Source organism: Lepus europaeus, chromosome 4 (genome assembly GCF_033115175.1).
Source record: "Lepus europaeus isolate LE1 chromosome 4, mLepTim1.pri, whole genome shotgun sequence".
Taxonomy (NCBI): domain Eukaryota; kingdom Metazoa; phylum Chordata; class Mammalia; order Lagomorpha; family Leporidae; genus Lepus; species Lepus europaeus.
Genome location: NC_084830.1, coordinates 92,369,469 through 92,394,270, shown reverse-complemented (window position 1 = coordinate 92,394,270; position 24,802 = coordinate 92,369,469). Strand labels below are relative to the sequence as shown.

General features: G+C 39.7%; 1 protein-coding gene across 1 annotated transcript in view; it reads right to left on the bottom strand.

Moving 5' to 3' along the window:
* Positions 1-24,802, bottom strand: part of ST18 (ST18 C2H2C-type zinc finger transcription factor) — a 121,548-nt gene that overhangs the window by 19,176 nt on the left and 77,570 nt on the right. The window contains exons 17-23 of the mRNA XM_062189892.1: positions 17,719-17,834; positions 13,065-13,127; positions 11,621-11,689; positions 8,712-8,774; positions 8,527-8,607; positions 6,917-7,138; positions 2,025-2,113 (exon numbers count right to left, since the gene is read on the bottom strand). Of these exons, the coding sequence (XP_062045876.1) occupies positions 2,025-2,113; positions 6,917-7,138; positions 8,527-8,607; positions 8,712-8,774; positions 11,621-11,689; positions 13,065-13,127; positions 17,719-17,834 (703 nt within the window). The remainder of the gene's footprint in view (positions 1-2,024; positions 2,114-6,916; positions 7,139-8,526; positions 8,608-8,711; positions 8,775-11,620; positions 11,690-13,064; positions 13,128-17,718; positions 17,835-24,802) is intronic.

Below are 24,802 nucleotides of genomic sequence, written 5' to 3'. Positions count from 1 at the left end.
AGCTTCTTCAGCTTCACAGAGCATCATCCCCTGTTTTCATAAGAGTCTACAAGTATGAATTTTTCCAATCACCTGGCCGCCTAGAATAACCACATATGGTCTCTGGTCAATGCATAGAACGCTTCTCTCTGCTGTTCTACATCCTCTGAACACTCAGCAGAAGATGCTAGATTTAGCGAGGAGCTGCTGAAGCTTCAGTGTGAGTTCAGCCCAGTGCTCCCAGGTTACTGTGCGAGCCTGCCATGCATTCAAGTAGACTCCAAGCGTAGCCCCTGATAAAGCTCTGTCCCAAGCTGATGCAAGGACACTGGCTTACTGCTCTGCTCTTCTCTTTATTAGGAGCAACCTGTGAGTTACATTATATTTAGAGTAAAGATGTGCTTGAGGACTCATGGGAAATATCTTCCTCATGCACTTGGGTCTACAAAGAGTTTTACTCTGAATTTACTGACTGAGAATGTGATTCTCAAGTGATTATTTCATCCTTTTTCTTTGACCTCTAAAAGGCAAAGATAGAGTTGAGATCCCTACTTGCATGATGAATAGCTTACTTCACACATTCTTTTTATGGTCCTCAGGCTTGCCTCATCTGGCTTTCTTATATTTGATTGTCCTTATCTAATATTTGGAATTAATTTTTAAATTGCTTTCTTCTATTTCATGTAATTTTGGATTCCATAGCCTTATATACTGTTTGAAATAAAGTGATATATAAATAAATGCACATTACATTGCTCCAATTTCATGAAGAAATATATGCAGGTACTTCAAAAAGTTCATAGAAAAATCATGTTATGAAAAAGCTATACATGGATTTCAAATTGTCTTGCACCAAATGAAACTAATCTTTGAATTTCACTTCCAGAAACATTTTCAAATGCCTTCACTCCAAAAGGCATTCAGGCTTGGAGAGCATTTCTGAGGAGCAGCTGCAGGCAGTTGCTTTCCTGGGCATCTGGTGGCTGGAAATAATGGAGGATACAGGTCTGCCCCTGGGGTCCAGGCTCTCTTTCCCCTTCTAGATGGGCATTGCCCTCCCTTCCTCAATTTAGCAGTGGGCACCCACGGAGGAGAACAGCAACCCACCAACTATATTTGTTTACTTATTTTTGATTCAGGAGAGAGAGAGAGAGAGAGAGAGAGAGAGAGAGAGAGAGAGAGAGAGAGAACATGCTTCCATTTGCTGGTCTACTCCTCCAATGTTCAAAATGGTCAGAGTTGGGCTGAGCCAATGTCAGGGAACAGAGAACTCAATCCAGGTGTCCCAGGTGGGAGGCAAGAATGAAATTACTTGAGCCTTCTCCAGCTCAATTCTAGCCACGTGCCAAAGAAGCATCCAACAGAATCTCCAAAGTGAAATAATTGCCTTAAAATCATTCCTCAGGTGCTTCAGAATTATCTCTGATGGAAAACAACACAGGCTTAAGATAAAGCCAATAAATCTTAAAAAGAGTATTCAAGAATCAAAGGAAAATTGGGGAATCCAGAGAACTGAGAAACTGTATCCTAACTTTGGCAAAACATTGATAGAGGGCAGAAATGTAGGGAAGTAGAAAGAAATATTCATAGCTGCTAAATTTAAATTATCCATAACCAAGCCAAAATTATCCCTTTGAGTACAGAAGAACAAAATCAAGGAATTCAAGGATAGATGCCAGAGCTATTTCTGATAGGAAACCTACACCAGTAACTCATGCATAAGCACACACATGCACACACTTGCACATGCAACAGTAACTATCATGGTGAAGACTGAAGGTCACAACTTCTGCTAGGACATCTGAATCCATTGTACACTGGTGCTTGACTTTCTCTGTTGGATAGCCTTATTGGAATGTATGGGAGAAACCAAGAAGCTGTTTTTTTAGATAAAGGTGCAGGTTTAGTTCAAACATGAGGAAGCCTTTCTTTTTATATGTTACAATTACGCTTCCTATATAAAGGACCCTTAGACATGCAGATCCCTTTGGGGTCTGGGATCCACACTCTGTTGGGTTTGGTGACTTCCAGCCATGCCCTCTTACCTCCCGTGGCTTTGAGCTTGATGGTCATTAGTTCTTCAGACACCTTCCCTTTCTTGATAGCTTGTGCATTGAGAGGACATCCAGATAAGCTGCAAAAACAGAAATTACATCCATGTGTGAAAAGTGTAATATTTCTTATGAAAATTAAATGTCTATTTACTCCCTTCTATTTATCTTTTTGCCTGCATATCCCTACATGATAACCTACAGTCTCTCTGCAGAAGTTAACAATAGCAGCAAAAGGAAAATTTCTTCCAGCAAACAGAAAAGTAAAATACTGTTTTTTTTTTAAATCAGAGTTCGAATAGTTACTGCTAATACACTTTTAGAATTTCATTCATTTTGTTAAACGCTACTCTGTTGCATTCTTGTGAATGCCTTGCTGTAGTGTTGGTTACTTTATTCTCTGTAAACAGGAAGTTGTACACAAATGTAAGTATATGTAATGAATAAGAACTGCTTCCAAGTAGTCAAAATTCCATGGAAAATTAAAGAAGAGTCTAGCTTTATTTTTTTCCTGTCTTTACCTAAATCATATTCTTATCTCAACAGAATGACTCAAATCAATAGAAGCCAAAAACAACTCCCACCTACACTGCCATTGGAAATTAAGTTTGGTTATGGGAAAGTTTCTAATGTTTTCTTTAGCTTCTAAATATTATTTTTCATTTTAAAAATCTCTGCCCTGAAAGGAGAATAAAAGGATCTACTACAGTTATATTCCATTGTGGTCACAGCCGGGGCAGTTAATTGTTGCATTCTTCAGCAGCTCATCTTTCCTTTAATGTCTTCTATTTTATTTAAATAAAATCCACTTGATGATGACAACATTGAACAAAACTCATTTTCCATTGCTTATGATCAGAAAATTTTGTCATTCTAAGTAGTCACTAATTCTTTTGCAAAATTGTTGTATATTTTCTTTGTAGGGACAACTGTGAGATCAAAGTAAAAGCAACCATAATCAGTCTTTAAAATGTTTTTTCCTGGGGAAGGCCTGTGACCCTGGTTAAGACTCCAGGATAAGACACTGGTGTCCCACATCTGTGTGCCTGGGATCAATCCCAGCATCCACTTCCTGCTAATGCAGACCCTGGGAAGGAGTATGATGGTTCAAGTAACTGAGTTCCTGCCATTCATACGGAAACCAACATTGTGCTCTGGCTCCTGGCTTCAGCGTCTGCCTAGTCCTGGCATTGTGAGTATCTGGGGAGTGAAGCAGTAGATGGAAGTTTCTGTCTCTCTTTGTCTCTCTGCTTCTCAAAAATAATATGTTTTCCTAAGAGAAATTCTTTTTTTTTGAGAAATTTTCTTAAAAGTCACCAATAAAACAATCATTTCAACTTTTAGTTTGAGACACTCAGCAAAGTGAAAAAATATTTTTAATCAAAGCCCTGAATAAATATTTACCAAATTATTACATTTTAAAAAAATACTAGATGATTCCACATCAAGTTTCTATGAAATATAAATTTCATATAATATTCAGGTAATATTATACATTAAGGAGTTTGGCCAAATTTTATAAGCTGTAAGTTTCAAGGGTCTTCAAAATGTTCATGGAATGTTATGTATTGTGAAAAAACTGCACAGATTTAAAGATATTTTGCACCAAAATAAATTTACCTTCTAAGTCCATTTTTACAATCTTGAAGTATCTTCACATTTTACAGAGAAAAAACAAATAATGAGAAGCACAGACTGACCTTAGAACCTCAGCCTTCCCATTCGGAAGCTGCTCACTGTTAAATGTAGCCTATACAAGTTTCATGATCTTTTCTTTTTTTCTGGAGTTTTCACAAGTTTGTCTTGATTTGTATCCCATATTAAGTTATCAGACATTACTCACGAATGGGCTGTACATGGACTGCTCAAAGGTGACCTGGAGCAAGTCTGTGTTACACAGTGGGCAGTAACACCTCACAGGAACCTCCCACCCCAACCCCTCCCCTGAGGGGTCCCCCTGGCTCAGACACCACACAGCACATCTCCAGGGTGATGTGGTGTTGTGGCAGAGCTATTGATGTGTCTGTCCAGAATTAGGTAACGTAGAACCAAAGACTGAATTATAAAAGTGAGGCTCTCATTTCAAAAATGCCACTTGATATTTTATGTTTTCCAATTTAATTATATCTTGTAGGATTTAAAACAAATCTTAACATGAAAAAAAAAATTGGGAAGGAAGAATATTTTAGCAGTCTTTTCCCCTTTTGAGGATGGAATTTAGCAGACTGTGGCAAAACTTGCAGGGTTAAAGCACCATAATGGAGAGGCAGGAAAACAATGATCCTTACATGGTTTTAGCCAAATTTGAAACTTTTTGAAACCGTATCCCACCAATTTTAAACTATATCTTTAGTTGCCTTCTTAAAATGGAAGGTGAGATGACTTATTCAGTAGAAATCTTGATTATAATGTATAAAAAATTTTAGGCCGGCGCCGCGGCTCACTAGGCTAATCCTCCGCCTTGTGGCGCCGGCACACCGGGTTCTAGTCCCAGTCGGGGCTCCGGATTCTGTCCCGGTTGCCCCTCTTCCAGGCCAGCTCTCTGCTGTGGACAGGGAGTGCAGTGAAGGATGGCCCAAGTCCTTGGGCCCTGCACCCCATGGGAGACCAGGAGATACACCTGGCTCCTGCCATCGGATCAGCGCGGTGCACTGGCTGCAGCGCGCCAGCCAGGGCGGCCATTGTAGGGTGAACCATCAGCAAAGGAAGACCTTTCTCTCTGTCTCTCTCTCTCACTGTCCACTCTGCCTGTCAAAAAAAATAATGTATAAAAAATTTCAATAAAAATACAAAGCATAAAATGAGCTCTACTTGCCATTGAACTTCTGGTTTTAAAGCAAAAACCTTCTATAACAATAGGTGTGCCTCTGTATGCTTTAATATAACATTTCTCAGATTTTTCTGTTTCCCAAAAGGACAATTTTTCATGTAAGATATAAAGCAAGATTTTATAGTAATCATATATATGGTATATCTAATTATAGATAACTACCTATATATAGCATATAGAATTATTTTTATATATATGATATAATACACAACTCAACATGTTCTTAACCATTTTGCAGGGTCAGTTTTGCAAATATTTCCAGTTTGGTTGAGAACTGTTCATGCATAGCTCCTGCAAACCCTTCAGCATGTTGCAGGCCTATGGTGAGCATGCATTAAACCCTCAGAGGCACAGAGTGGTCAGGTTCAGACGGGGCCAGTGCTGTCTTCAAGAGCAACTCAGCAGCTTTCCTGAGATTTCTTCCTTTTCTGAAAACTGAAGCTAAATATAACCCCTGTGCAGTTCCTGTAAAGGAGTAAAGGGATAAGCCATATAAGGTACCTAGGTTAGCGCTCTCGTGGAAAAGAACCCTGAACACATGTAGTGTGAAGCAATATGTGATATTGTGGACATGAGCCTGCTTTGAAAGGCACCAAAAAGTAAACCACTTGAACAATTCAAGTTTTATCCATCAGCCGGTTTCATTGCACATATGAGAATACTGCAAAAAGTTTGCCGAAAATAGAATTTATAAATAAGTTTATTTTTGCGGAAAAAATTTGAAATCCATGCATACAAAAATTCTTCAGAAAGTTCATTGATAATGTGCATTATAAAAAAATGAATTTCAACTCTTTTGTGCTAAATTAAACTTATTCTTTTAAAGATTTATTTATTTTTTCCATTTGAAAGTCACAGTTACAGAGAGAGAGAAAGAATGAGAGACAGAGAGAGAGATCTTCCCTCTGCGTTTCACTCCCGCAGATGGTTACAACAGCCAGGGCTGGGATTTCCTATGTGGGTGGCAGGGGTCCAAGCACTTGGGCCACCTTCTGCTTCTTTTTCCAAGCCTTTAGCAGGGAGCTGGATCCAAAATGGAGCAGCCAGGACACAAAGCAGTCCTGATATGGGGTATTGGCATTGCAGGCAATGGCTTTACCCGCTATGCCACAAGGCCAGCCCTAAAATCAACTTATCTTTTAATTTCATGTTTCCACGAATGTTTTGAACTACCTTGTATTTTTAAACAAGTATTTCCTGGAAGGCTTCATTTTCTGATGCCATTGATATAAATCTTCTGAACTGAACAAAATGTCAGAATGCTCCAATTTTGCTGTTTTCAACTTTTGTATACTGCTCATATGCAAATTATTAAAGGCTCCCTCAAAGATTCATTGGTCTTTAAATTGGCATCCTGTGCACTGGGCCACATGACTAAAAGGGGGCTCATTGATGGGAGAAGCAGGCAGTGAATTTTCTAGATCTTTTCCTTTAGGTAGAACGTGAACCAAAGAGCTGGACTGAGATCACTCCTGCCCAACAAAGGCCCGGGATGAAATACGCAGTGCTCAGTGACAATAGAATTAAGTCATTGTGGAACTATCGAAGGGCTGTCTAAATCTCCCCTCAGCCTGTGGTATTCTTAGTGGCGGCTGTGCCATTTTCTTTCTGGCTGCTGTGGCTGAATCACATCTTCCCAGCAGCAAAATGACTGCAGTTTTTGCCTGAAACTGAGCCAGTTCATGAGAAGGGAGGAATGATATAAATGTGCAAGGTGAACATTCACAATTGCATAACATAATGGAGTAGATATCACCACTTGGAACTGAAGCAAAACATTAAAAGACAGGACCATTTAAAAATAGCAGCAATATTTTAGAACACAAAAACCAAAGGAACAGTTTTCTAGAGCCCTTAAAAGCATGTAGTGAATTTTCAGAAGTAGAGACAACAAAATTTTTCTTTCTTCAGGCTAGTCGAATATATATTAGCAAGATATAGCATTATAGCATCAAAAATGTTACAACTAGCACTCTTTAGGAGGATTTCCGCCCCCTCCAAGCAATCCAGGTGACATCCAATCCCAACGACACAACAAAAAGAACACAGATGTTACCTTCTGTGGGTGACGAAGACATTATTTACATGGCCTAGCCCATTACAGCCCGGCAAGGGACAATGCGGCAGTTCTTGTTTGTTCAGTTTCCAGGAGAGGGGGGTCCCATTGAGAGGATTCTCCTTCTGTCTCTTGGCAGCCAGGGGACAGCCAGAAGCTGTGCGGTGTGATGTGTATTTACCTGATATGTGACCTTGGCCATCACACCCCATCACGGGACATCTAGAGAGACACAAGAGGAGAGATATCACCAGCTGGGAAGAAGGCACTGATAGTTCTATACTGCCCAGAGGACAAGCAGTGACATTCCAAAGTTTTAGAAGATGTCACCTCAACTAGCAGGACAGCATTGCATTAGTAGCACCAGTGAGGACCAGCATTGTGGCATAGTGGTTAAAGCCGCCACCTGTGATGCCAATATCCCATATGGGCACTGGTTCTTGTCCTGGATGCTCTACTTCCCATCCAGCTCTCTGCTAATGGCCTGGAAAAAGTAGTTGAGGATGGTGAAAGTATTTGGGCCACTGAATCCATGTGGGAGACCCAGAAGAAGCTCCTGGCTCCTGGTTTCAGCCTGGCCCAGCTCCGGCAATTGTGACCATTTGGAGAGTGAACCAGCCAATGAAGGATCTTTCTCTCTGTCTCTTTCTTTTTCTGTAACTTTGACTTTCAAACAAATAAATGTCTTTTTTTTTTTAAAAAAAGAAAAACAATAGCATCGGTGTTCTGCAGGCTCTTTGTTAAGCAATTTTCATGCATAAGCTCACTTAATATTCACTGCAAACAACTGGGTGGAGAGTGTTATGATCCCATTTTGTAGGTGGAAAATATGAGGCTTAGAGAACTTAGACGACTTGCCAGCAATTTTACAAAAAAATGGAGCCAAGTTCATGACCCACGTTTTTGCTCCAGAGCCAACTACATAAGTACTATGTTATATTGCTTCCAAAGACCAATGATATGAAATGCTAACTGCTTTAATCAATGCTACACACTACAACACTGGACCGGAATTTTGGTTTCTAAAATGTTGTATTTTGGTTGCATTTGTATATATCTGTATTTAGTTTCTAAATGCTGTCTTTGGATTTTACATGTATTCAAATTCTGTATTTAGAAAAGATGTGTAGGAAGCAATTTAAATTTCAACATCCATATCTGCATATAGAAGTAGTCTTCAAAAAGTTAATGGGTAAATGCATGGATAACAACATTATTTTGCACCAAAATAAACTTAGTAGTTCCACTATCTGGGGACTTTTTGAAGTACCCTTATATTATCCGAGACTTTGTAGCATATTTCTTAGGTGAAGTAATTCAGTGTAGATGCAATTTCACCTTCGATTAAAGTTTCAAGGGAAATGGCACCATTATTTATCATTCTAGAACACTTCTACAGTGCTACTTCCCTTAAAAGCAACTGCAGAAACTAGAAACTACCTCCCTGTCTTTTTCATTATCAAAGGAATGTGGAACCAGCTTTGAGAGTCCTGTGTTTAACAGGTCAAACCTTCCCCCAAACTCTGTTGATGCCCAACTGCATGCCAGCCCAGGTCCCTCCCACTCAACAAGGACCCAGCTATCCCTAATGCCTCCACTGCTGCACTTACTTAAGTTCAGGATCTTCCTTTTCTTCCTTGGTAGGGGTCATTTTGACACCACCTTTCCTCGCTCGAGGGCAGCCAGACAAACTGAAATATGTACCCAAGAAAGAACACAAGAAAGCCATGTGATCTCACTGAGTATTGTTGCTGCCATGCTGGTTTCCTTCTCCCAGAAATGGGGCAAGTCCTACCTTCTGTGGGAAGCGTAGTTCCCTGTCACATGCCCTGAACCATCGCAGCCTGGAGTTGGACACCTGGAAAACAGAGGGACAGAGCATGGGCTGCAGGTTGTGGTGGAGGGAGGGGATCACGGCACATTCGAGAAAAACTACACAGAATGCCTTGCCTTAGTGGGCCTCTTTTCCTTTAAATATCACCGGATTTTGGCTAGGGATTCATGTTTAAATGTAAATATGCATAACTACTGAGAGATGCATGGTACACAATATATGTTATACATTAGGTTTTCTTTTGAAAGCTTATATTAGAAGAAACTTAAAAGGTAGCTCAGGGCTTACCTCTGGGTTTTTGTCTATATCATGCAATCATGGGAGAAAAACTGTCTTCCAAATTCCTATTGTGAGTAATTTATTTTCCAGGGTATGCTGTACTGCCTGACAGTCCATTTATTCCAGGTGAACAACAGTAGTATCTATGAACTCCAGAGGCTTGCAGCAGTAACATGATTACTAAAGATCCTAAATAATTTACACCCGGTCTATCTTGCCTCATGGCCAAGGTTAAATGGTCTTTGGAAAAAAATCTACAAGTAGCTATTAAGTGACAATCAACCATTATATTTTGACTGAAAAGGTTGAAAGAGAAAGGGGATCCATTTCCACTTGGAATGCTGCTTACAAATAGGTTTCATAAAGCACTTGAAGACAAAAATGTATATGGATTTTCATCATTTTGTGGCCTTGAAAAAATATCCCCAGTACAAATGAAAACACAGAGGCCATCACAAAATGCCTGAAGGTTCTGAAATTTCTTGTAGACATCGCCATCATTTATTATTTCATATTTGTGCTCTCCATGGCTCAAATCTTTATCCAAATAACAGTTCCATGCCAGAACAATAAAGCAAGAAAAATGTGAATGCTATCCCTTTTCTTAAATTCTATCCCATTGATGGGGCCAGCCCTGTGGTGCAGCAGGTTAAGCTTTTACCTGTGATGCCAGATGAGCACCAGTTCTAGTCCCAGCTGCTCCACTTTTGATCCAGGTTCCTGGTAATGCACGTGTGAATGCAGTGAAAGATGGCTCAACTACTTGGACCCCTGCCACCTATGTGGGAGATCTGGATGGAATTCCAGGCTCCTGGCTTCAGCCTGGCTCAGCCTGAGCCATTGCAGCCATTTGGGGAGTGAACCAGCAAATGGAAGATCTCTCTCTCTCTCTCGCTCTCGCTCTTGCTCTCTCTCTCTATTCTATCTTTCAAATAAGTAAAATAAATAAAAGAAATTCTATCCCTTGAACTTTCTCAGAATGCTTTCATATCTGATCCTGAAGCAGAAAATAGACAGTAAATGCTTCCCCCTTTCCAGTGAAATATAAAATATAAAACACACATGTCTTCCAGCTAACTGGAGAAATATGCATTGAGTCTTTAGTCAATCACTTAAAGCATAACTCGCATGCTCTGCTGCAGGGAAGGCATGTATGCTGGTCTTATTTCTATTAACTCTTTTTTAGTACAATAGTGCTTTAGTAGCATGTGTAATTATGGAAACAGCTGTACGAATAGCCCTTTTTGGGGATTCTCCTTGAATAGCAAGACAAGAGGTCAATGAAATGTCTCTTTTTATTATATGGAAAAATCAAAGATATTACTTATTTGATGACCCCAGAAAATGTAAATACTGGATATTAAAATACTTTTTAGTCTACATTCCCTCAATGCATTATCAACTTTTTTCTATAAATAATATTGAAACAAAATATTTAAGAGAACCAATAGCTATAATTAAGATGTAAAAAGGAGAAATTTACAGTAATTGAGTAAAAAACTCTCACATGCCTCATTATTCATCTGTAAATGATTAGTCTTTACCTAACATTCTTATACTTCAGCCTAGAAAAATGGAAGTCAATAAAATGATTTCTAGAATCTGTGATGATACAATAAGTTGTACTTTACACTTTTCAAATGAGAAAAAAATTATACTCCATAGTTCCTTTCAGTATTTCTGGTACTAAAACTCTAATTTTTATATATATTCATTATTGAGGGTCTAAAATGAGCTATATTTTATGTATAATATAAAAATATATGAAAGTAAGTAGTTGACTTGGAATGAAAGAAGATAAAAGAGTAGAAAAATAAAATCAATAAGTAAATGTTAATTCACACGTGACTTTGAGGTCTTGTAGACTAGGTATAATGAGCCAAAATTACTGTTGGCTCCAAAGTGAAAGGCAGAGGCCAGCATTGTGGCATAGCAGGTTAGACTGCTACACATGATGCTAGCAAATCATATGCGTACTAGTTTGAGTCCTGGATGTCCCACTTCTGATCCAGCTCCTTGCTAATGCACCTTGGAAAGCAGCAGAAGATGGCCCAATTGCTTGGGTGCCTGTACCCATATAGGAGACCTGGATGAAACTTCTGGTTCCTCAGCTACAGTCAGTGCTGTGGCCATTTAGGGGGTGAACCAGTGGATAGAGGATCTCTCTCGCTCTTTCTCTGTATCTCCCTCTCTCTATAACTTTGCCTTTCAAATAAATAATTAAATATTTTTAAAAAGATGAAAGACAGCTGTATAATTTTTAAATGGCCTTGGAGTTACTGTAAACATACATATATTGCATTATAAAATACTGCACAATTTTCTCAAAATTAGATGAAGGAAATTTTTTGTAACATCTTCATAGATCTGATGAACAGAAAATTAATTGTATTTAACTATTTTATCATTCCTTTAAAAATTAAGGCTCCCAATTAACTAAATTAAGTTACAGTGACTAAGCTTTGCTCATTCCAACTTTCTGGAATGGCCTTTGTTACAACTTAGTTAGATGCTGTTTCACACTGATGCTGAATGAGAAGGGTGGTCTCGAACTGAGTGAAGGACAAGGTTGCCAGGCTCCCAACACTTACTTAAGCTCCTGAGAGTTTGCGGCCATGAGGGACTTGAGAGTCTTATCTGCTAAAGGACATCCAGACACACTAAAGAGGGAAACAAAGAAAACAGAACTGACATTAACAGATCTGATGCAAATGGCCTCCTGGGTTTGTAAACACACTTCAGTTACTCTGGATGGAACAGAGACATAAGCCTCAGCCATTCTTATTGCCCAAGAGATAAATACCAGAATTTATTCCTTGTCCCTGAATTTCAGTTCAGTCTCACACCCTATTGTCTTTACACCCAACTCCTACACTCTTTCCCAGATTTGGAGGCCCTGCAGCCATTTGAAAGACCAGTATGGAGGAATTCACCTCCACCTGCTGCCGGATACCACAACTCCCAGCCCATCTAAGACATAAAAAGACCTGACCCCTGGGGTCAGGGCCCTCTGCCAAGTGTCCAAGTCTGTGCACATCCACCTCTGCAAATTTATTTTCTCAGAATCAATTTGGTCTGACTGTGGATTCATACCCTGCCTCCTGTCTGTTCTGCGCCTCTTTTCCCAACAACTAGTGACTGAGTATTGGGGTAAAAGAACTGGGTCTGAATCTAGCCTTGCTGCTCTCACCAGTCTAGGCTTCTGGGTATTTTAATTATTTCTCATGGAGTCAGATTTGCTATTCATCCAATGAAGAGCTTTACCCCAGTGAGACACTGACACTGACATAGAGCCTGTTCCTGCTGCATTGTCAGGTGATAATGGCTTGAAGGTTTAAGGCAAAGCCCATAGGAAGGCAAGGACATCAGCAAGAAAGTAACTTGGAAGATGAAACCCAGCCTTTGTGTGCTGTGCTTGTGTGATCTCGTTAGCACCTTGACCTAATTGCATAGGGAGAATAGTTGACTCAAATCATTCTGATGGCTTTGCTTTGTTCCACACCAGTCCCAAAGCCCAACATGAAATATAATGCTTGGTTTATAACCTGGAATACAGACTCAGAAAACTATTTTTGAGCAAAAATCATGGATTCTATACCAGATAACTTTATTTTGGAAAAACAAAAGAAACCCTAAACCTACTTAAGTCACTGGCCATTTCCTGATCCAGATAGTATCTTGCTAGATTAGGTAGGAATAAGTATTTAAAATAAGACAGGGGCTGATCTGTGGCCTAGTGATCAAGACGCTCACATCCCATATCAGACTGTCTGGGTTTGATTCCCAGCTCCGCTCCCAGTTGCAACTTCCTTTTGATGCAGAACTGGGAGGCAATGGTGATGTCTCAAGTAGTTGGGTCTCTGACACCCACTTGGGACCCAGAATGAGCTTCCTGATCCCAGCTTTTTACCCTAAGCACTGTGGGCATTTAAGGAACAGGCCTGTGAATGGTAATCTCTCTGTTTCTCTATCTTTCTTTCTTTTTTTCTGTCAAAAAAAATGATCATGAAAATCAGACTGTTCCTGGGGTGTTACCTGCGATGAGATGCATAGTTTCCTGTGACATGGCCACTTCCGTCACAACCTGGTGTCGGACAGCTAGGTGGGCAAAGAACACATCATTGGAGTCAAGTGAGTTTCATGAATTTATGTGCTCTGCTCAACAGGTGATAAGGTAGCTTCTCTTTTCAAGTTAGTAGTGTGAACACAGGCAAGGCAGATGCTAGGGCACTAAGACTTTGTGCTACATAACAACCAGTCGACTCACTAAAAGAAAATTCAGAGTCACAGCACGCTGAGTTACTTCATTGATTATCTGTTTTCAACACCACATCCATGATTCAAATGATGTAGGAAAGCAATACTGAATATATGCCCTGGCAATGTGGTAAGCTGGCTATCAACTGTGCTGTAGTTCTTTGGAAAATATGTGTTATAAAAATTATAAACACACTTGATTGTGATAGCAGATTTTAGGAATACGGACATTGATTATTCCAGAAAGGAATTTTTGTGAGTTTGAAAAGCGCTAGGTGACCCAGCAACTCCACAAACATTTCAGAAACCACAGAGAGAAAAAGAAGAAAACCTTTGAATAAAATGAGGCTGATATTTCAGGTGAGAAAGTTCAGAAATAGTCAAGACGTTTACTTAGTTAAGCTCATGAGCAATTTCAACCAAAACTTGAACCCAACCAAGACAATCACAAACTCACAATTAAAACCTAAGAATAGGCCCTAAGGCCACCTACCAAAGCTGCTGCACCAAGGTCTGCACCTGCGCACATCAGTTTATCTCAGAAATTGGCCATGTGCTGGGCATCTTACATGTGTTTGAGAAATAATATGAGAAGGTCATTTTCCCTAGCAGTGTTTTTTCTTTCCATCATTGATAGATCCTTGTCATTTAATTTTCTTGGATGCTGCTGGAAAGTCACTCATTTGGGGTAATATTGAGAGCAACCTACTGGTGCTATTTGTGCAGTGGTAACCCTAGGTGGGAAATCAGCCGTGGCTTTCATGCAGCTGAGTGTTTCCGACATCCTGCCTACAGGGAGGGCTTATCTCACTTCATCCATAGAATACAGAATTTACACTTTTGAAGAGATATTTCGGGATAGGTGAACAACATTGCAGTATTCTCTGAATTGTCACTTTCTAACTATTTTTTCCCTGTGATCCATTTTCTCCTCATTTTCTGGAAATTTAAGAAACTACCAGTTGGAGAATTTCCACCCCTCCAATGCTGTTTGCTTTTCAGGGCTGGATGCAGGCATAGTCATCTACCTCTTCCCTCTCCCTAGATGGGATATCAGGAGTGAAAATATAATAAGTTTTATGTGTGTGTGTGTGTGTGTATGTTTGTATGTATGATAAAGAAAAATTAACAGTGATCAAGTGTGGGCTGAGTTATCTTGCCACCCACTCACTAAGAACACAGGAAAAAAAAACTCTAAATTCTACACACTTTGAATATTCAGATGGTGAGTGACCTCAATTGCCTAGGAATTCCCTTTTCAGAAACACATTGCCACCTAGTGTTATAAAAAAGCACTGCAAGTCTTTTATTTCTTCTATTTTTAAATTACTCCCACTATATTGTCAGGAGAGGTAACGAAGTGCCAGTGATGTCTAAACCAGTCAGCTATAAATCGTTTATGGGATACAATAAGAAAATTTGTGTTCAGTTAGCTGATGATTTCTTTTAAAAGTTTGGTCTTATAAAAAAAAAGTCAAGAAATAAATAGAGACAATATTGTAGAGGGAGATGTTTCTGTTTAGGATTCTGAAAAGGTAGATATCATCTCAAACCCACAGGGAAAATCATACATAATAACATGTGCCAATAACATGTGACACATTCTGGAAAGGTTCGATGATGAAAATGTCAAAGTCAGAGAAAGTAAACCACTCAGTTCCCTCAGTAAGTGACACTTAACCCCTAAGCAAATTCTAGGAGAACCAGCACCATCAGAAACACCCTATCCTGACAATTTTTGGTGAGCGATTAAAACAAATAACCTGTTAGAAACAGACAATGATATGTAGTAAGTACAAACTGACATCGTAAGTTAGTAAGATTTTTTTTTTACAAAACAAACATATGTGGACACAGACCCATACAAAGGAGTGCTAGCCATTAAAACACCCACCCTGTCTGTAAAATGAGTGAAACATGAAGTCTTGGGGAGAATTAATTTCCTGGGGATTCAGGATTCCATTCCAAAATTTGTTTAAAATCTTTGGAACTTTCCCCTTTTTAAATTTATCATCGCACCAATGACAAATGCCCATCACAGAGTAATCACTCTTTGCTTTTTCTGACTCCAAATGGAACTGCAGCTTAATCACCAATCTTTTACACAACATTTAGTTCACAGCGACTTTTAGTAATTTTCTGACAATCTGTCTTCACAGGATAAAAGGTTTCCAATTTGAAGACATTAAAGAGTAACAGGTGAAAAGTTGATCAATGAAAAGATGACCACACTCTCATAGCAGGTCCATGTGGCTGACCTATGTGGCCTCTTGGGAAAAGACAGATTTCAGTTCCAGGGTGTTTGACTCCATTCATCACGTAGCTCCACCCACCAAGGCCCAGGGGAATATGAAGCTCTAATGGGGACATGATATTTGAGCCAGGAATCTGCCTAGGGGATCCTTAAAGAACACAGAGTCTAAGCTATTTACCTAGACTAGGAATAAAGTTTATTGAACATTAACAGTGTGAAGGACCCTGTACTTGGCCTTGGCATTTGAGATGTGTTCCCTGCTCCCAAGTCCCTATGCCTGTCATTAGGGAAACATGCAGCACAGGAAGCACCCTGCACCATTGATAGGGATGTGGCAGAGAAAGGGAAAAGGACAAGAGGGATCTCCCTCTTCAGTGGGGGAGGCCGGGTGAAGCCATAAACGTTGACAAAGGAAAGCTCTGGAAAGGGCATGGGAGTATCCGAACCAGGGTATGGGGAACCAAGCTGCTGAAAGTCTTCTCAGGTAGGTGACTTTGAGAGGGGAGCTGAGGCCATGAGGGGAGCAATTCTGGCAGAGGGAACAGCTACTGCAGGTCTCTCATCAAGGGCATCCTTAATGTGACTAGGGAGAGGCAGGAGGATGTGTTGGCAGAGTCAGGGCACGGGCATGGAGAAAGAGGAGAGCTCACTACCCTTGTGGGCTGGTGGATTTGCAGCTAGAGGACTCAGCTGGGAATGGCAGCCCCAGCGAGTGTGGACAGAGGAGAGAAGAGATCCAGGACTGAGCTCTGGGGCAGAGCTGCTCATAGGTCAGAAATGGGTAAAAACAAGGTGAGAGACCAGTCCCCTGCTGGGATGCCCTGGAAACCAAGTATGGAGGACAGGTTAGGCACAGGGAGTGATCAGCTCTATGCATCTTGCTGCCATCCAAGGTCAAATAACAAGAGGATCAAAAGGTTCAAAAACCAACTTCCAGATTGGGTGTGGGTGGGCTGGAAAGCCTAACAAGAATGGTTTTGGTGGAGTCATAGGAGTGAGAACCTGCAGTGGCTGAATTCTTAAGGTGTTTAGCTGTGAAAGGAAGGGGAGACAGAACTAAGGTGGAAAATGGTTCAAGAGAAGTTTAAAGGCTGGCGCCGTGGCTCAACAGGCTAATCTTCCGCCTTGCGGCGCCGGCTCACCGGGTTCAAGTCCCGGTTGGGGCTCCGGATTCTGTCCCGGTTGCCCCTCTGCCAGGCCAGCCCTCTGCTATAGCCCGGGAAGGCAATGGAGGATGGCCCAAGTGCTTGGGCCCTGCACCCCATGGGAGACCAGGAGAAGCACCTGGCTCCTGCCTTCAGATCAGTGCGGTGCGCCCGCCGCGGCGGCCATTGGAGGGGGAACCAACAGCAAAAGAAGACCTTTCTGTCTCTCTCTCACTGTCCATTCTGCCTGTCAAAAATTAAAAAAAAAAAAAAAGAGAAGTTTAAAACAAATTTTCAATGCAAAAATTTAAACATATTTGCACTGAGGAATACAGAAGAGAGGGTGCAAGGGCAGGTATGAATTGGAAGGGGGCTTTTTGCTGGGAATACCCATTACCTGGCAGCAATAAATGTATTTCTGTGTGGAAATACTCGATTAATAGTTAATCATTTACATGTGGGAAAGTTTCCCAAATCTCATTCAGTGCCTTAGTCTTTGCTTTATTTTATTTAGTTTTATTTTTTCACTGACACACAATGATAGTACCTGTTAATGGGATACAATACATTGCATAATGATCAAATCAGAGTAACTGGACTTTAAACTCTTCTGAGTAGTAGAACCCTAGGAGAATGTCATGAAAACAACTGTCACTCAAGTCACAGTTTGCATGGAGTGTTAGGAGGTTAGTACACTCTCTGCAGCCAAGTCTTAGATCCTTTGTGGTTCATGGATCTCGAATTTAGAGTCTGGGATCAAAATATAAGCATTTCTAATTTTTTAAAATCTTATTTTGTTTTTTAAAAAAATCTTATCTTGTTTTTTAATCAACTACTTTTAGTACAAGATCATGTTTTATTTGGTGCATAGATTTAGGTATATGTTTCACATTTAACTACTGACTGGTTGAACTTGTTCCAAAATAGTCCTAAAAAGCCAACTATGTGAGCCAGGACATTGCTACCCAGAATCATGAACTTGAATCTCTTTAGCTCCAGACTCTTACAGGGCATGGCACTGTATACCACTCACGTGATTAGTTCTTTTTTGAGATCTCTCGTGTGGAGCTTGGGCTTAGGGCTTGGTATCGAGGCCTCTCCAGGAAACTTTTTTTCCTCTACATTTTCTAGAGAGTTCACTGGTTCTTTCTGGAAAAAAACAAACGAAAAAGAAGCCATTAGAGAAGCCTGAGAAGACCACTGGAGTTGACATAGTCAGGTTGGGTTTGAGCTTTGGCTTAAAGAATTTGTGAACTACTGCAGAGACTTTTCATAAGGGAACTCCTAAAAGTTCATGGGAAATGGAATTAAAAGGTGTTTATCTTGGTGTAAAAAGTTTTTGAAACTCTTGTGTAATTTTTTCAGAATACTCACTTCCCATGAACTTTTTGAAGAACCCCTCCTATAAGAAATAAATAAGATAATGAATACAAGGTTATGTCTTAATTGTGTACATTTATCCTAAGTGAAGGACAAGAAATTATAATTTATAGAGAACATCTTTTAAAAATTCACATTTTGGCAAGCATAATTACAGAGGTATTTCTCGACCTCTGTAATCTAGTCGATATTTTGTATGTTTCAACTTTTATTGTGTAATGAATGCTTCAAAGTGAAGACAGGACTAGTTCTCTGAAAATCCTGCAGTGATAATGGCAGTAAAGAAAAGAGAAATATTGTGAAAATAAGTCAGATAAATTTTTTAAAAGCTTAAAGACTTATTTGAGAGGCAAAGAGACACTCAGGGGTGGGAGCAGGGAGAGAGAAACACTTGCTCCTATGCTCTGCTTCCCTCCCTAATGCCCACACAGGTCAAGGTTGGGCTATCCTGGTCTCCCACATGGACAGGAGGGATCCAACAATTTGAGTCTTCACCAGCTGCCTCTTAGGGTATGCATTAGCAGGGAGCTGGAGTCAGGAGTCGCAGCTAAGAACCAAACGCAGGCACTCCAATGTGGGACTTTAATCATTACCTGCATTTTAACTCCCAGATCAAATGCCTGCCTTGAGTCATATAAAGTTTTAAGTAGAAAAGGAAGAAGTAAGCTTAGGATAGCAGAATTCTGTTTCTAATATTCAAATAATTGAGATTTAGATTATTTACTTAATATATGAAATAAGTGAGATGACAGTATTCAGGCATTTAAATGGCCCTGATTCTCACTACACTCTGTTTTTCTTCACTGTCCTCCTTTGCTAAGTTGGAATTTCACACTACTGTTACACATTGTATGGAATTTCTTATTGGCTCTTACAAATGTCCATGGCCTTTTTTTATTTATTACCAATCTTACTCCCCAAAGGAAGACTCACTAATCCTTTCAAATCATTTATTACTAAGGGATCTATTATCTCACAAAAAACTATGGGTGCTTTTCCTTAATCATAGAATTAGCTTACTTTCATCTTTAAGCTTATAGCTAGTAAATATAATACTTTCTGGATTTAATATTAAAATCAGATTAACTAATATGTAACTATATTCTAAATCTCAAGAGTACTGATCTATTTAAGATGAACAAATTATTTTGAATTATCCAACATAAATCTCATTTAAATTAAATGGATATAAAATACCATAGAATAATATAATTTTAATAAGTCTGAGTTGACCTCCAAGAGCAATGAAAAGCAAAATCCCTGGATTTTCCAAACCAAACAAAAATTCTAAATGGTGATCTCTGCCATCAAGGCAAATGTAATTTTTTAAAGTACATGGATAGCAATTCAGTCATTTCACACAAGAGCACTCTGTAGTAAATATGCTGTTCAACTATTTTTAGTGACATTATCTTCAGCTCATGTTAATAAAACCTAGTTGATACAAATTTTTTATTCATATTATTTATAATAATGATAAGTATCCCATTTGATTTTGCTGATAAATGTTTGACAATGATAACCCATAAAATGTATAATTGAAAAATTAAGAGAAATATGTGCTTGATAGTAGTTGGTTTTCTGCTAGGAAGCAAAGGAAATGCCATCTTCACACTGCCATCATAGACTCTACCATAAAATAGATGGCTGAATCTTATCCTTTTAAAGTTTTACAGTATAAATGCCTAACATGAAACAATTCCTAATTTTTAGAACTTATACCTGGTAATTCCATCACCCATCCAGTTGGGACTTTCAGGATCAGGCCTGTAGTATTTTCCACTATAATTTAGAAATACCTTGGACTTTTGAAAGCAAAAGCAAATGCTAAATCAATATTATCTCCATGTGAAGCAACCTTTGATTTTCCATTTAAATGCTGAGTTTTTCCACAAAAATGCATCAACTAGAAAGAGCTATTTTATTATTTCTCTATGATGAACTTCATAATGAAGTCTCTCCATGAATTCATGTATCTTTCTAGATATACATAAAAGTTTCCAGCTCTTGTTTTTGGGATGAATTTGTACATGTTGAAGGCAAGAGAATGGGGATTTCTGAGAGGACTGACCTATTATGGAAGTTTATTATTTGATAAAATGCATAAAATACTTGCATAATATATGGCATTTCATTTGGTATAATAACACATGTTAATGTTTTAACAGCATAACTTTATTGGATATGATCTTTTACATATTTAATAACTTTTAGAAAACTATAGACTGTATATATGCCATTGCTCCATGAAATAATTACCTTTTTCCCTTTTGTTCCACAAACTCACAGAGAGTATATGTGTTGGAATACATTAAAATAATACTTGGATTAGTTTTGTTACAGAAGTATTTTTGTATTGGAAAAATTCCTAAACAGTATCTGGTATAAACTAGATCAACAGCATCTGTAAAAATTTTTTTCAAAATTTACAGTATTATTTAGAAAATATTCCTTTATCCTGTGGATACATTAGAGAATGTGGTCTATATGCATGTGTTTAGAGTACATGAATGCAATGAAAATTTCTTTAATGTGCAGATGGAGGTTTATATTGATTTCAGTAAAGACCAGAACATAACAGTAACATGAATAGCAGATAATAGCATCTGGCACTTGTAACATTTTAATCCCTGAAATCTTTGGAGAACTGACAGGCAAATGAAACTGACAACCCTGGTTATTTCTCAGTACTTTCCTTTTGAGATATTTTGAGTTTTTTCCAGATTTAAGGTTTTTTTAAAAATTTTTTTAGGGGGCATCTGGACAGGCAATTCCATTAAAAGATACAGACAATATTTTCTGAAAATTACCACCAAAATTAAGCAACTGTTGTGCAGATGAACTAGATAACAATGAATTAGAAACAATCACTCAACTTCTGGTTGTGTGTTAAGGAGGGTGACAGGGGGAGAGTGGGGTGGGATCAGGAACATACCACATCCTGGCTTTTGGGTCACACGGAGTGACTCCAGGACAGCAATAGGGAGGTGACCAGAATGCCTCAGTCCTGTAACTGTTTCCATGGTTGCATCCTGTGATCTGGCCTGGGACAGAGGACTGGCTTTGTCTCCTTGGAAGCATCTGAGATACGGATTGCCTCCACCACCCCTTTGCCACACACACACTCTTCACTATTCTCTTTTTTCTGCGCTTTCTCACTTCTTTTTTCAGTATTCTGGTTTTTCAGTGATGTTCTGTTCTTTTCTTTCTATTTTTCCTTTTCCTTTTTCTTCATTTTACGGACATTCCTCCCCGCTTTGCAAGTCCATTCCTTAATTTCTGTAGGGCCAAAGCTAACAACTCTACCTTGTTGAGCTCAATTTTCTCCTTTCAAAAAACTGATGATGACCTAGTCTTGCCAGACTGCTGGGATCATGAGATACTCTACAAATTTTCTCATCTTTAATCTTAGGTTGTGTAGTATCTCTCTGATACCTCCCCAAAGAGGACACTGAATTGAACATAATAACCTCCAAGGCTCACATTTCTCATTTTCTAAGATTGAGAAAAGGATATGAAAGATACTCAGGGAGTGGATTGCCTTGGCATGGATGAGGATACAAAGAACAAGGGTGAGAAACAGTACTGGGTAGTAACGGTGATCAAGATGCACTTCTGTGTGTGTCCCCATCAGCTCTAGATTCTGCAAGCAACGAATCTCCCTGTGCAGACAGCTGTGACAGACAGCTTAAAAACACATTCTGCTAACTCAAACCCAGGGCAAGCGCATGAAGTCCAAGAACTCACATACTAGCTCCAAAGTCTCTGTCACTCTGAGTGACACTGGATTTTCACACAGCTTCACAGCTTCTCAATTCCAGATTTCCAGAATATTGAGGTTGAAAACTACAGCTGTAAAAGACTGTGCTGCCAGACTGAAGTAAGCCATTCTGAAAAAGCAAATCCAGTCTAAGGAAATCCATTTTTTCTCCATAAATTTTCTGGAAAATGAATCACTGCCAGATCTATAGGCATTAGATAAAAACATACTCCAGCTGAATCTCTAAAGTTGCCAAGATGAATCTAGATGTTTTTGGAATTCAGCAAAAAAAAGCAAGACTGAAAAGTAAAGATGACATGTTTGTTTTGAGTCGTCATTTTCTGGTTCTCCCAGTGATGAGAAGCATGGCCACAGAGGCAATAGGAGGAATTCTTTCAGAATATAAAGGGTTTGATGCTGACACTGTTGCCGAGAGCTCAAAAGTCTAATCAATGTCAAACAACACAAGACACACTAAATGAAAGCAAGAACTTGCCTGAGGCAAACTTGCTTTGCAACTACTCAGGTTTGGATCCACATGCCAGATCCCAAGTATGAACAGGAAAATTTCTGGTGAACATATCGAGCATGGTTCATTTACAGCACAGTCACCTGGACAAGGACAGAAAGCCCAAGTGCTACTCTGCACTTGGCATTGAAATAGTCCTGGAAATTAGAACACACTGGGATTTGACCCTGCATGGTTTATGTAAAAGCAGGGATGCAGTTCAAGTTATGCTGCAAAGCAATGTTCTTCATGTTCTTCATGGAACATAATGACTTTTATTCAACCCACACCCACAGATAAAAGCCTGGGGTTAGGCTTGCCTTTGGGATGCAGGTGTAATATGCCATGATCCAACCAAAAATCTAGATTGACAGTCTTATGGATTGGTGTGTTTCCCTTATTTTTTTTTTTATTTGACAGGCAGAGTTAGACAGTGAGAGACAGACAGACAGAAAGGTCTTTCTTCCATTGGTTCACCCCCCAAATGGCCGCTATGGCCGGCACACTGCGCCGATCTGAAGCCGGGAGCCAGGTGCTTCCTCCTGGTCTCCCATGCAGGTGCAGGGGAGGGCCACAGCAGAGAGCTGGACTGGAAGAGGAGCAATCAGGACTAGAACCTGGCGCCCATATGGGATGCCGGCGGCGCAGGCAGAGGATTAACCAAGTAAGCGGCGCCAGCCCTTGGTTTCCCTTATTTCTAAAGCTAACTTGTTGAACTGAATGATCTCATTATGATTGTGCCTCCCATCAATCTGCCTATTCCCGGCTTGCTCCATACTTCTATTTCAGACAAGTTGTGTAGAGTGATCAATGAATGTGAACATTCAAGGATTTCTATACAAATAGACAGAAATCGGTGGTATCTTCTGTTCTTTCCCATAAGTCTGAGATGGGAGGGGCACGGTGGAGGAGCAGGGAACAAATCTAGGCTTGTCAGTTCATGGTCCCTTAAAGTAAATGAGCCTCTTGTTCTTTGCAATGTCAGTTTTACACTTATTATAGTCAGACATGGATTATTTTAATAAATGGGTCTTGTAAAACTGTATTTTAATAGGTTAATTAAGGCTATCTCAAGACAATGGAGGTGAATTTTCAAAAGTAGAATTTGGTCCTTTTGTAACAAATTGTAGTAAGTGCTGGCAAGGATGTGGAGAAAGGGAGCTCTTAAACACTGTTGCTGAAAATGTGAACTAGTGCAGTCACCGTGGAAAACAGTATGGGATTTAAAACAAACAAACCAGAAATGGTACAGCAATCTCACTGCTGGGTATATATCCAAAACACATGAACACATTGCATCAGATACCTGCTCCACCATGTTCATTGCAACATTGTTCACAATAGCCAAAATATGGAATAAACCAAGGTGTCCATCATCAGATGAATGGATAAAGAAAATGTGGTATATAAACACACAGTGACATACTCTTCTGCATAGAGAACAATGAAATCCTGTCATTTGCAGCAAAATGGAAGGAACTGGAAGACATTATATTGACTAAAGTAAGCTAGACACAGAAAGACAAATACCTTATTTATGGAAGCTAGAATTTTTAAAAAGGCTTCTCAATTTGAACACAGAATGTTGATTACTAGAGGCTGGGAAAGACAGGAGGGATGAGAGTTTTTTGGATTAAAAAAATTAGGACAAACAGGGTGTGGCTCATTAATTGTGACAGAGACACTAATATGAGGTGTTAGTAGGGGAAATGGGGTGAGAAGTATACAGGAAAACACTAAAAAAAAATTAAAAGCAAGCAAAATAAAATGCACAAGGGCAATGAGGCAGACTCTAACCCTAAGCTACATTCAGTGAATCCCATCATCCTTGCATGTGATGGTGGAGAATGGTACACCAGAGAGGCTATCTTGGATCCTGGAGGGTTTTCCAGGAAACCTCTTCTGACCACCCCATGCAGAGTTAGTTATGCTTTCCTGCACTCACTGTGCGCCTGCTTGTGCCACTCTGTCTCTTAGCACATCTGGTTACATCTGCCAGACAACACACACGTGACCTAGTTGCACATGCATGGTGGAAGTGAGTCCTCCTCATCGTGGCTTCTCCAGGACCTAGCTCACTCCCTGGTCTTGGAGATGCCCACAAAAGTGTCAGGAAAGAAGGAAGTGAGGGAGGAAGGAGGTAGGGAGGATGGTGAGATTAGAAACAATCCAGTCCTGTGGCTAATACTGATTATGTTACACAGCATGTGGTAAAATCAAATTAGATCCCCCCACTCAAGGTCTTTGAACTTTACAAAACTCAAAAGGATGGTGTACACTTCCACAGCAAATGGCTACTTCAGTTCTTCAGAAGAACATCAGCTGGCGAGCCCATCAACAACTTTCCTGACAAACAGCAAGCCAGGATCACTTACTGTAATCATTGCCACCCATACAGAGTGTAAACAATGGGGCTCTGGCCATCAGTTCTTTTGAATGATACTGAGGAGGCCACGGCTGACCAGGCCA